At 48.9% G+C, this 13,875-nt stretch overlaps 1 protein-coding gene across 1 annotated transcript in view; it reads left to right on the plus strand.

Annotated features, from left to right (window-relative positions):
- Positions 1 to 13,875, plus strand: part of vps53 (VPS53 subunit of GARP complex) — a 355,834-nt gene that overhangs the window by 123,333 nt on the left and 218,626 nt on the right. Inside the window, exon 11 of the mRNA XM_072469721.1 lies at positions 110 to 251. Coding sequence (XP_072325822.1) covers positions 110 to 251 — 142 coding nt within the window. The remainder of the gene's footprint in view (positions 1 to 109; positions 252 to 13,875) is intronic.

The following is a 13,875-nucleotide window of genomic DNA, read 5'->3' on the forward strand; positions in this document are numbered from 1 at the left end:
TTCAATTTGTCAAGTTACTTCCTCTCTTCGTTGCTTGATCATCTTTTTTATGTTGAAAATGTGAGAATGGGGGATCCTGTCTAAGGCCAACATTTTTTCTCTGTTTTAGGATTGAGCTGGCTAAAATAATGCGAACAAGGGCCAAGGAAATCGAAGTGAAGCTGCTGCTGTTTGCAATTCAAAGAACGACAAATTTTGAGGGGCTGTTAGCCAAGCGTTTCTCAGGCAGCACGCTGATGGATGGCATAGTGGTAAGAAATTATTGGAAAAGAAATGAGTGTCCATGTTGAAATCTCCTTTGTCCTACTTAATTCTTGGATCACTGATTAGTACCATCACAAACTCTCAAGATACCACTAAGACCCCCTAGATAAGAACAAAATACTGACGACTTCCGGGTGCGGCGATGACCAGCTAAGTCGCACGTTTCGGCAGCTCCCGGTGGAACGGACTTTTGGGCTCTTGATAGGAGCCCCAACGGCAATTTTAACGGCTAAAAACACCGTGCGGTAAACCAGAAGGGTATTCCCCCTGGACACGGATGGAAAAAGGAGAGGAAAGTGGCCGGATTGCAGCGGATCCTTTGGAACAACGGCAAGGAAGGCAAGCAAAAACCAAGATGGCGTCGGAAGGTGGCAGTTTCATATGGGGCCCTGAACAACAAGAGTTCTTGAAATGCTGCGTGGAGGAGATAAAAAAGGAAATGAAGAAAGAGTTGTTGGCCCCGATACTACAGGCGATCGAAGGGCTAAAGGAGGAACAAAAGACCCAGGAGCAGGAGCTTCGGGTCGTGAAGGCGAAAGCAGCCGAGAATGAGAACGATATACAGGGCCTGGTGGTGAAGACGGAGATACAGGAGGCACATCAGAAACGATGTGTGGAGAGGTTGGAGGCACTGGAAAACAACGCAAGGAGGAACAACCTGAGGATTCTTGGCCTTCCTGAAGGTGTGGAGGGGGCGGACGTCGGGGCATATGTGAGCACGATGCTGCACTCGTTAATGGGAGCGGAGGCCCCGACGGGTCCGTTGGAGGTGGAGGGAGCGTACCGAGTTATGGTGCGAGGATCGAGAGCAGGAGAAACTCCCAGAGCCATAGTGGTGAGATTCCTCCGTTTTAAGGATAGAGAAATGGTCCTTAGATGGGCGAAGAAAACTCGGTGCAGTAAATGGGAGAACGCGGTGATCCGCGTTTATCAAGACTGGAGTGCGGAGGTGGCGAGAAGGAGGGCGAGCTTTAATCGGGCCAAGGCGGTGCTTCATAAAAGGAAGATAAAATTTGGAATGCTGCAACCGGCAAGACTGTGGGTCACATATCAAGGGAGGCACCACTACTTTGAGACGGCGGATGAAGCGTGGACTTTTATTGTAGAAGAAAAACTGGAATGAGTGGATTATTAAAAAGAATGTTTGGACAAAGTGGTGGGGCGAATGTGGGGGGCGAAGAGGGGTTTTATGTTCTAATCCTGCGGTATGGTAACTTTTCTTTCTCCCACAGGTGGTGAGGTGGGGAGGGAGAGGAGATGGGGCGTTGGCCATGGGAGGCGGGGCCGAGGGAGAAGCGCGGGCTTGGTTCCCGCGCTATGATAATTATGGCGGGAATAGAGAAGCAGGAAGGAGGGGGCGTCGCACGGTGCGAGCCGTGGTCACGGGGGGAAGCCGAGGTCAGCCAGAGTTTGCTGACTTCTGGGAGCAACATGGGGGGAGTAATTACGCTAGCGGGGGGTCTAGCGGGGGGGGTGGGAGGGGGGAATTACTGGGTTGCTGCTGCTGGGGAAAGGGGGGAGTGGGTACGGGAGAGGATGGGCGGGGGGGCACCGCCTGGGGGAGTTACAGCTGCGTGGGAACTGGGTGAGAAGCTGGAAAAAGATGATGGCTAACCGGCAAGGGGGGGGTGGGAAGCCCCCCAACTCGGCTGATCACGTGGAACGTGAGAGGGCTCAACGGGCCGATAAAGAGGGCACGAGTACTCGCACACCTTAAGAAACTTAAAGCAGATGTGGTTATGTTACAGGAAACGCACCTGAAACTGATAGACCAGGTTAGGCTGCGCAAAGGATGGGTGGGGCAGGTGTTCCATTCGGGGCTGGATGCGAAAAACAGGGGGGTGGCTATATTAGTGGGGAAGCGGGTAATGTTCGAGGCAAAGACTATAGTGGCGGATAACGGGGGCAGATACGTGATGGTGAGTGGCAAACTACAGGGAGAGATGGTGGTTTTGGTAAACGTGTATGCCCCGAACTGGGATGATGCCAACTTTGAGGCGAATGCTAGGACGCATCCCGGACCTAGAGACGGGAAAGCTGATAATGGGGGGAGACTTTAACACGGTGTTGGAACCAGGGCTGGATAGGTCGAAGTCCAGGACTGGTAGGAGGCCGGCAGCAGCCAAGGTGCTTAAAGATTTTATGGAGCAGATGGGAGGTGTGGACCCGTGGAGATTCAGTAGACCTAGGAGTAAGGAGTTCTCGTTTTTCTCCTATGTCCATAAAGTCTATTCGCGCATAGACTTTTTTGTGTTGGGTAGGGCATTGATCCCGAAGGTGAGGGGAACGGAATATACGGCTATAGCCATTTCGGATCATGCCCCACACTGGGTGGACTTGGAGATAGGGGAGGAAACAGGAGGGCGCCCACCCTGGAGAATGGACATGGGACTAATGGCGGATGAGGGGGTGTGCCTAAGGGTGAGGGGATGTATTGAAAAGTACTTGGAACTCAATGACAATGGGGAGGTTCAGGTGGGAGTGGTCTGGGAGGCGTTGAAGTCGGTGGTTAGGGGGGAGCTGATATCAATAAGGACACATAAAGGGAAGCAGGAGACTAAGGAACGGGAGCGGTTGCTGCAAGAACTTTTGAGGGTGGACAGACAATATGCGGAAGCACCGGAGGAGGGATTGTACAGGGAAAGGCAAAGGCTGCATGTGGAATTTGACTTGCTGACTACAGGCACTGCAGAGGCACAATGGAGGAAGGCGCAGGGTGTACAGTATGAATATGGGGAGAAGGCGAGCAGATTGCTGGCACACCAATTGAGGAAAAGGGGAGCAGCGAGGGAAATAGGGGGAGTGAGGGACGAGGAAGGAGAGATGGAGCGGGGAGCGGAGAGATTGAATGAAGTGTTCAAGACATTTTATAAAAAATTATATGAAGCTCAACCCCCGGATGGGAGGGAGAGAATGATGGACTTTTTGGATCGGCTGGAAATTCCCAAGGTGAAAGAGCAGGAAAGGGTGGGACTGGGAGCACAGATCAAGGTAGAAGAAGTGGTGAAAGGAATTAGGAACATGCAGACGGGAAAGGCCCCGGGACCGGACGGATTCCCAGTTGAATTTTACAGAAAATATTTGGACTTGCTCGCCCCGGTACTGACGAGGACCTTTAACGAGGCAAAGGAAAGGGGACAACTGCCCCCGACTATGTCTGAAGCAACGATATCGCTTCTCTTAAAGAAGGAAAAGGACCCGCTACAATGCGGGTCCTACAGACCAATTTCCCTCCTAAATGTGGATGCCAAGGTCCTGGCCAAGGTAATGGCAATGAGAATAGAGGAATGTGTCCCGGGGGTGGTTCACGAGGACCAAACTGGGTTTGTGAAGGGGAGACAGCTGAACATGAATATACGGAGGCTGTTAGGGGTAATGATGATGGCCCCACCAGAGGGTGAAACGGAGATAGTAGTGGCGATGGATGCCGAGAAAGCATTTGATAGAGTGGAATGGGATTATTTGTGGGAGGTGTTGAGGAGATTTGGTTTTGGAGAGGGGTATGTTAGATGGGTGCAGCTATTGTATAGGGCCCCAGTGGCGAGTGTGGTCACGAATGGACGGGGATCGGCATATTTTCGGCTCCATAGAGGGACAAGGCAGGGATGTCCTCTGTCCCCATTACTGTTTGCACTGGCGATTGAGCCCCTGGCGATAGCGCTGAGGGGTTCCAAGAGATGGAGGGGAGTACTTAGGGGAGGAGAAGAACACCGGGTATCTTTATATGCGGATGATTTGCTACTATATGTGGCGGATCCGGCGGAGGGGATGCCAGAAATAATGCGGATACTTGGGGAGTTTGGGGATTTTTCAGGGTATAAATTGAACATGGGGAAGAGTGAGCTGTTTGTGGTGCATCCAGGGGAGCAGAGTAGAGAAATAGAAGACCTACCGTTGAGGAAGGTAACAAGAGACTTTCGTTACCTGGGGATCCAGATAGCTAAGAATTGGGGCACATTGCACAGGCTAAATTTAACGCGGTTGGTGGAACAGATGGAGGAAGATTTCAAGAGATGGGATATGGTAGCACTGTCAATGGCAGGGAGGGTGCAGGCGGTTAAGATGGTGGTCCTCCCGAGATTCCTCTTTGTGTTTCAGTGCCTCCCGGTGGTGATCACGAAGGCTTTTTTTAAAAGGATAGAAAAGAGCATCATGGGTTTTGTTTGGGCCGGGAAGACTCCGAGAGTGAGGAAGGGATTCTTACAGCGTAGTAGGGATAGGGGGGGGCTGGCACTACCGAGCCTAAGTGAGTACTATTGGGCCGCTAATATTTCAATGGTGAGTAAGTGGATGGGAGAGGAGGAGGGAGCGGCGTGGAAGAGATTAGAGAGGGCGTCCTGTAGGGGGACCAGCCTGCAGGCTATGGTGACAGCCCCATTGCCGTTCTCACCGAGGAACTACACCACGAGCCCGGTGGTGGTAGCTACACTGAAGATTTGGGGACAGTGGAGACGACATAGGGGAAAGACCGGAGCATTGGGGGGGTCCCCGATAAGAAACAACCATAGGTTTACCCCGGGGGGAATGGATGGGGGATATGGAATGTGGCAAAGAGCAGGAATAACGCAACTGAAAGATCTATTTGTGGATGGGAAGTTCGCAAGTCTGGGAGCGCTGACCGAGAAATATGGGTTGCCCCAAGGGAATGCATTCAGGTACATGCAATTGAGGGCTTTTGCGAGGCAACAGGTGAGGGAATTCCCGCAGCTCCCGACACAAGAGGTGCAGGACAGAGTCATCTCAAAGAAATGGGTGGGGGATGGTAAGGTGTCGGATATATATAGGGAAATGAGGGACGAAGGGGAGACTATGGTGGATGAACTAAAAGGGAAATGGGAAGAAGAGCTAGGGGAGGAGATCGAGGAGGGGCTGTGGGCAGATGCCCTAAGCAGGGTAAACTCGTCGTCCTAGTGTGCCAGGCTAAGCCTGATTCAGTTTAAGGTATTACACAGGGCACATATGACTGGAACACGGCTCAGTAAATTTTTTGGGGTGGAGGATAGGTGTGCGAGGTGCTCGAGAAGCCCAGCGAATCATACCCATATGTTTTGGTCATGCCCGGTACTACAGGGGTTTTGGGTGGGGGTGACAAAGGTGCTTTCAAAAGTAGTAGGAGTCCGGGTCGAACCAAGCTGGGGGTTGGCTATATTTGGGGTTGCACAAGAGCCGGGAGTGCAGGAGGCGAGAGAGGCCGATGTTTTGGCCTTTGCGTCCCTAGTAGCCCGGCGCAGGATATTGTTAATGTGGAAAGAAGCCAAGCCCCCGGGGGTGGAGACCTGGATAAATGACATGGCGGGGTTCATAAAGCTAGAGCGGATTAAGTTCGTCCTAAGGGGGTCGGCTCAAGGGTTCACCAGGCGGTGGCAACCGTTCGTCGAATATCTTGCGGAAAGATAGATGGGGGAAAAAAGAAGGCAGCAGCAGAAGCCCAGGATTTGGGGGGGGGGGGGGGAGGGGGAGGGGGGGGGGGGGGAGGGGGGGGGGATGGGGGGGGGGGGAGGGGGGGGGGTGAGGGGGGGGGGAGGGGGGGGGATGGGGGGGGAGGGGGGGGGGGGAGGGGGGGGGGGGAGGGGGGGGGATGGGGGGGGGGGGGGGGAGGGATGGGGGGGGGGGGGGAGGGATGGGGGGGGGCGGGCGGGGGGGGGTGTAGCCTGTGACAAGGCAGTTGCCAATTAGGGCTAGTTTTCATTTTTGTTATTTAATATTTATTTATTTTTTGTTTTTTGTTTATATAAAAAAGGTCATTGTTATCTGTATTGTTATAATGTTGTGTAAAGGATGCACAATGTACTGTGTTGGTTGACCAAAAATTTTCAATAAAATATTTATTAAAAAAAAAAAAATACTGTGGATGCCAGAAATCTGAAACAAAAGCAGAAAATGTCCCCCCCCCCCTTTATGTGGTCAGTTCCCCCTTGTTCCTGACATAACACTTCTTCTCTCCTTCAGTCTTCTTATAACTACTGGTTTTGAAACTCAATCTCTGCTAACCACCAATCCAATGAATGATTTGTTTGGCCTGGGTGTCATTTAATAATGAGAAACACAGAAAACTTTTTATTTCACAAATGTCTTGCTGCAATGGGGACATTTCTTCCTTTGAAATTTAGAGTATCCAATTCTTTTTTCCAATTAAGGGGCAATTTAGCGTGGCCAATCCACCTATCCTGCACATCTTTGGGTTGTGGGGGTGAGACCCACGCGGACACGGGGAGAACGTGCAAACTCCACACGGACAGTAACCCGCGGCCGGGATCTAACCTGAGACCTCGGCGCCGTGAGGCAGCAGTGCTCACCACGGTGCCACCGTGCCGCCCTCTTAATGTGGACATGATATATAATCAGGAATGCGAGCACTGGTAGCCCAAATAGACACCACTTTAGGACATTGGGTAAGAACCTATTGTACAATATCGTTGTGCAAGCAACTACTTAAAGAAAGACCTGGGACTTTGCCCAGTTGATCTTTTACCTCCAGTACAGGGCAGGCAGAATCCCAAGGTCAAGTTATTGGGGCACCTTTGTCCCAAAACAGCCATTTATGTGTCATCAGTACAGGAATACATTTGCTTATCTGCACTCTTTGTCCTTGTGCATTAGACATTAGAATTGGTGTCTCCGGTTATCAGGAGTAAAATAAAACCTGTCCCAGTTTATAATTGGAGTGGTCCCAAGAGCAGAGAGTGCTGTGGCTGGTAATGCAGTGGCTACACAGTATAAATACTGCATTATATGTTAATATTTCTGAAGCAAAACACCTTTGTTGGTCCCAGAAAGTGCATTAAGGCAATTGAACATTCCAAAATGACCAATTCTGGAGTGTTTTTTTAAACCGAAATGAAATCTGTATAGGCAGCCGTGAATTGTTGGCTGAGTTGCCAAGAAAAATGTCTATGGTCTTCTTCAAAATCTCAATGTTAGTGTCTGGTTTAAGTTTATTTATGCACAAGAAACTTACGTTACATTTTCGGCAGACAGTGTTAGTCAGATGCTAATGGCCCTTGACATGCCAGACCTCTGAACTCTTTCCGCATTCTTTGAGGCTAATTACTTTCCTCGTGCCCACATGCCTGTCAGCAGTGACTGGCGTTTTGCAGCCCCTCAGGCCGGTGTCTGGGAATTTGCTGAGAGTTAGTTCAGAAGAATGAGCCTGACCTGCTTGCTGGTGGGTTGAGTTTAAAAAGCTTCAATCAGCATGCCAATTGCCCTCTCTGAGTTGGTATCCGTATGTGTTTTGGGCCCCTCTACATAATGTGGAGAGCAAACCTGCAAGTAACAACCAAGTGGCAGATTTGCAGACTCATATTTTTCATTGGTCTGCAATGTTTCACTTTTTTAAGGTCTCTTACTGTACAACACGTTTGCTGGCCGTAAAAGCTCCTTAAGCCAGGTCTGATGAAAGGTCATTGAGCTGAAATGTTACCTTTTGCCTCCCTCACAGATGCTGCCCGACCTGCCCAGTGTTTTCAAAATGTTCTGTTTCCGTTCTCTATCTGTATTTGTTTTCCTTTTTGTGACTTGCAGTTGAATGTTTTTTAGTTTTACTATTTTTATCAGCTCTTCTACTGATGGTCACCTTAATCTTGCCGATAGAATTCTCCTTATTCGAGTTAATAATGCTGTCTGTGGGTGTATCGCCTCACCAGCCCCTTACGATGCTATCCATTTAAAAGAAAAGTTGGTCGGTGCTGTACCTGGCAGCTAAACGAGAACCAGCCATTTATATTATGGGGTAGATTTAAGAGTACCAACACCAATGGGCAAAGGTTACACTGTTATTTACAAGGTGCGTGCATGAGTTAGATCTTCAAGCTGGGGCGAGTTACACACAGGATGCAGGATGAAAGCCACTTTACAGACCTTTTTTAAAAAAAATGTATTTTATTACAAACGTGCATCAAAACAGGTTACAACACCTAAACACCCCGGGAAACATACTTCCCAGCAATCAAATACACAAATTTGCCACTTTACAGTCCTGAGACTTCATCTAGAATCACAGAAAAGTTACAGCGCAGAAAAGGCCATTTGGCCCATCTTGTCCACGCCAGTTGCCCTTTCTCAACCCACCTTCCTTCTCCTGGTCCATAGCCTTGTAGTTTACAGCACTCAAGGTGCAGGTCCTGGTACTTTTTAAAAGAGTTTAGGGTCTTTGCCTCCATCACCAACTCGGGCAGCGAATTCCAGACACCCACTATCCTCTGGGTAAAAACGTTCTTCCTTGTGTCCCCTCTACACCTCCTGCTCCACATTTTATTTTTTGAAAAATTACGGTGTTTTGAGCTAGGTTTCCATTCTGGGATCTTCCCCTCCAGCTATTATATCAACTGGGGTCGTAACACTGGTCAAAATTCCTTCCTCAATCAACACCGCCAAAAGAACCGCATCATTAATTGGCCATTCATCGTTTTGCTGTTTTGTGGCATCTCGCTGTTTGCAAAACGGCTGCTGCATTTGCCCACGTTGCAATAGTCATTACATTCTGGATAAATGCAATAAACCATGATGAAAACGAAAGCCTTTCCTGCAGAGTATCAGGGAATTGATGGTCTGTCATAGTGTTGCACGTAGAACTGAGTTGCCTGCTTCTCTTTCCCCCTTTCCAACTCCGTTGAATGGTTTCACAGACTTGTGGAGTGGGGATTGGATTGGATTGGATTTGTTTATTGTCACGTGTACCGAGGTACAGTGAAAAGTATTTTTCTGCGAGCAGCTCAACAGATCATTAAGTACATGGGTAGAAAAGGGAATAAAAGAAAATACAAAATAGGGCAACACAACATATACAATGTAACTACATCAGCACTGGCATCGGATGAAGCATACAGGGTGTAGGGAGACCCCAAATTAATTTCCAGGCATACGATGATCCTCATGTACATGAAACACAATTACTTTCTCAAACTGTTTGCTATGCACAATCGACCTGTATGTTAATTTCATAGATATGTAAAAAATAGATTATGGCTGATCCTCAGTCTCAATGCCATACTTCTGCTCTCTCCCCATACTCATTGACCCCTTCTGGTACAATACTGTTTGTCAGTAAGTGATGACAATTTGTAACACTCATTGGTACATCCAATGAGGAATCGATATGCAGAATACAGCAGAACCACACCTGCACCTTTTGTACAAAGGAAGAAAGACTTGCATTTATATAGCATCTCGGTACACCCCAAAGTGCTGTAGTGCCAGTCAAGTACCGTTGAAGTACAGACATTGTTGTAATGTGGGAAAAGAGGAAGATGATTCTTTTAAAAAATTAAAACTATTTGTTAAACATTGCCCAAAGCTGCTTTCCTCTTCCCCATTTCCTTCACTTCAAAGGTGTGGATTTTTTTAGTCAGCCTGCTGCTTGTCAAACTGTCAACAGGGGTCATGGCTTGGTCAACAATATGGTAAACTTCACCAACGTTTATTATCCAAGATCAGGTGTACCGTTGATGGGATTGGGTAGTTCAAGGTCGGAATGAAGAAAGGCTTGCTTGTTGGTCTTGCCACAAATGGGAGAAGCTAGCTTCTTTAAGTTTGATATTCAAGACTTTGCTCGATCAAGGATCCTGAGAGAGGAAAGTTGCAGTTGTACTGTTTTCAGCAATCTTGAGCCTGGTTTGTGTTTTCAAAGTTGGCTAATTGCCGGCTGAGATTAGTAGAGGCACGTAGACTTCATGAATTTTTCACCAATTTTTAAAAATAAATTTAGAATACCCAATTCATTTTTTCCAATTAAGGGGCAATTTAGCGTGGCCAATTCACCGATCCTGCACATCTATGGGTTGTGGGGCCGAAACCCACGCAAACACGGGGAGAACGTGCAAACTCCACACGGATAGTGACCCAGAGCCGGGATCGAACCTGGGACCTCGCCACCGTGAGGCAGCAGGGCTAACCCATTGCGCCACCGTGCTGCCCTTATTTTTCACCAATTCTAAAGCTAGTTATAGTCCCCAATATCTGATTTACAGAGGGTTCACATGAAGAACACACATTGTATGCGTTCACACATACTGTAAGCAAGGATTTATTAAAGGAACATGGATTCTTTGCATTCATAGAGCATCGGTGCAAAAAACATTGAGCTCTTCTATTGGGTCTTTAGTCAGTGTCTTGCTTTATACTGCGAAGGAATGGATTTATACCCGCTGCCTGTGAGATGGAAGACTGGTTTGATATGCTTAACGCTTTGATTTAATGTACAATGCCAACATGTAATTGTCATTTTCGTATCAATGCAAAAGAAGAACTGAGTAACAGTAATTTCAGCTCCTGATCCATGCCAACTCAAGTTTTTAGGGTTAATTATTGAATTTGTAAGAATGAGGAATAGGTTAATGGACACACCATTTACATCTTTCACATAAATTGTGGATATTCCACAATTTGTTCCAGTGATAGAATGCAAATAAACCAATATTTCTTTTTAACGCAAACATATTAGTTGGCCATCCGGTTTAGTGGCAGCAGCTTAGAGTGCCTGAATGCTGACTTTGTTGTATGATTTCTCATATGGCTAAATCTAGTAGTACTGTTCTTTATGGACGTACAGTGCTGAATGGGTGGAATTACTGAACCATCTGGAATGTTTGTGGCAGGCTTAACACAGTACTGTCGATGTATTTCGATGGGAATGCATTGTACCATAATTAAAAGCCGAGGGAATGCTTATGTCGAGGTATGTGTCAAATTATCATGAAAACTTGAACGGGCCGGTTAAGAAAGCTCGTGTGTTCGCACACCTGAGAGTTAAAAGTGGACGTGGCTATGTTACAGGAGACACACTTGAAGCTGGGAGACCAAATTAGATTAAAGAAGGGATGGGTCGGGCAAGTGTTTCACTCAGGACTGGACTTTAAAAAAAAAGGGGGGGTGGCTATCCTGATTAATAAAAGGGTGACATTCGAGGTGGGGAGGATAGAGGTAGACCCGGGAGGCAGATTTATTATGGTTGGTGGGAAGCTAGAGGGAATGGCAGTGGTGCTGGTGAATATATATGCCCCAAACTGGGGTGATGTCGCGTTTATCAGGAAGGTGCTGGGGAAGATCCCAGACCTTGACTCGCACCGGCTGATTATGGGGGGGTGACTTTAATACAGTCCTGGACCTGAGGCTGGACCGGTCGAGTGCTAGGTCGGGGAAGCTATCAGCAATGGCAAAGGAACTGCGGGGGTTCATGGAACGCATGGGAGGGATGGATCCGTGGAGATTTGAGAGAGCAAGGAGCAGGGAATATTCATTCTACTCTCATGTACATAAGGCGTACTCCAGGATAGATTTCTTTGTGCTAGATAAAACACTGCTAGCTGGGGTTGAGGACACTGAGTACTCAGCAATTGTGGTCTCAGATCATGCACCACACTGGATAGACCTACGGGCAGACACGGGAATGTCCCAGGGCCCACAGTGGAGACTAGATACAGGGCTGTTAGTGGATGAGGAGATCTGTGAGCGAGTGAGAGAGACCATTCGGGGTTACATGAAGGTACACTGGAGAGACTGCAGCTGGGGTGGTCTGGTAGGCACTGAAAGCGGTCATTAGAGGGGAATGTATTTCGATTCGAGCTCACAGGGATAAAACTGAGCGTTCGGAGCTGGACAGGTTGGTAGGAGAAATCTTACAGGTGGACAGGAGATACTCGGAGTCTCCAAATGAGGAGCTCCTGAAGGAGCGTCAGAGACTTCAAATGGAGTTTGGGCTCCTTTCCACAAGAAAGGCAGAGGGTCAATTGAGGGTAAAAGGGGCAATATATGAACATGGGGAGAAAGCCGGCAGGATGTTGGCACATCAGCTGAGGAAACAGTAGGTGGCGAGGGAAATAGGGAAATTAAAGGATTTGAGGGGGAAGACGGTGACGGACCCGGGGGTGGTGAATGAAGTCTGTCGGGAATTTTATAGCCAGCTATACGAGTCGGAACCCCCGGATGGGGAGGAGGGCATGAATCAATTCCTGGGGAGGCTAGAGTTCCCGAAGGTAAATGAGGAGCTGGTGGAGCCCCTGGGGGGCCTGATTGGGCATGGGGAGGTGATAGATGGACTGGGGGCGATGCAATCAGGTAAAGCCTCGGGACCTGATGGGTTCCCAGTGGAATTTTATAAGAAGTTCTCTTTGAGTTACTGGGGCCACTCCTGTTTAAGGCTTTCAACACGTCCAAGGAGCTGGGAGTACTCCCCCCAACGCTATCACAGGCATCAATTTCTCTCATCCTGAAGCGGGACAAGGATCCGGAGAGCTGTGGATCGTACAGGCCAATCTCCCTCTTGAATGTAGATGCCAAATTATTGGCAAAGATCCTGGCCAGTCGAATAGAGGATTGTGTCCCGGAGATAATTGGGGAGGATCAGACGGGATTTCTAAAGGTCAGGCACCTGACATCCAACATTAGACGGCTTCTTAATGTAATTATGATGCCAGCGGAGGGGCGCGAGGTGGAGGTGCTAGTTGCCATGGACGCGGAGAAGGCTTTCGACCGAGTGGAGTGGAAGTATCTATGGGATATTTTAGGCAGGTTTGGGTTTGGGCAGGGATTTGTGGAGTGGGTCCGGCTACTGTACCAGGCCCCGGTGGCAAATGTAAGAACTAACCGAGTTCGGTAAGAATACTTTAGTCTGTCGGGGGACAAGGCAGGGATGCCCGCTCTCCCCATTACTGTTTGCCATGGCCGTAGAACCCTTAGCAATGGCTCTGAGAGCAGCAAATACCTGGAGGGGAATAGTGAGAGGGGGGGGGTGGAGCCCAGGGTCTCTCTCTATGCAGACGACTTGCTGCTTTATATCACGGACCCGGTGGGGGGGATGACCAAAATCATGGAGGTATTAGGAGAATTTGGGCGATTTTAAGGCTATAAGTTAAACATGGGAAAAAGCGAGATGTTCGTGATTCAGGCACGGGGAAAGGAAAGGAGGCTAAAGTGGTTGGGAAGAGTTTTAGGTATCTGGGGATTCAAGTGGCCAAGGATTGGGGGCAGCTTCACAAGTTAAATTTGGGCAAAGCAGTGGATCAAATGAGAAGGGATTTTTGTAGATGGGACATGCTCCCACTGACGCTAGCGGGGAAGGTTCAGATGGTGAAGATGACTGTCCGTCCGAGACTGCTTTTCTCTTTTCCGTGTCTCCCGATTTTTGGCCCAAAGGCTTTTTTCAGAAGTATTAATGTGGCGATATCGAGGTTTATATGGGCGGGTAAAACCCCGAGAGTAAAGAGGGCACTCCTGGAATGGGCCCGCGGGGAAGGGGGATTGGCTCTCGCGAGCTTTATTAACTATTACTGGGCTGCCAACATATCGATGGTCAGGAAGTGGGTAGTGGGGGAGGGGTCGGTCTGGGAGCAGATGGAGGCAGCATCCTGCAAAGGTCCGAGTCAGGAGCTTTACTGACAGCGCCCCTGCGTTCTCGCCAGCTCGGTACTCCACAAGTCCTGTGGTGATGGCAGCCCTGAGGGTGTGGGGGCAATGGAGGCAGCATATGAGACTGGAGGAGGTGTCAATATGGTCACCGATCTGTGCCAATCACCGGTTTGTCCTGGGGGGGGGGGCTAGATTGGGGCTTTAAGGTATGGCAGCGGGCAGGGATTGAGAGGTTTGGGGATTTATTCATCCAGGAGGGCTTCCCGA

Source organism: Scyliorhinus torazame, chromosome 12 (assembly GCF_047496885.1).
Source record: "Scyliorhinus torazame isolate Kashiwa2021f chromosome 12, sScyTor2.1, whole genome shotgun sequence".
NCBI classification, from domain to species: domain Eukaryota; kingdom Metazoa; phylum Chordata; class Chondrichthyes; order Carcharhiniformes; family Scyliorhinidae; genus Scyliorhinus; species Scyliorhinus torazame.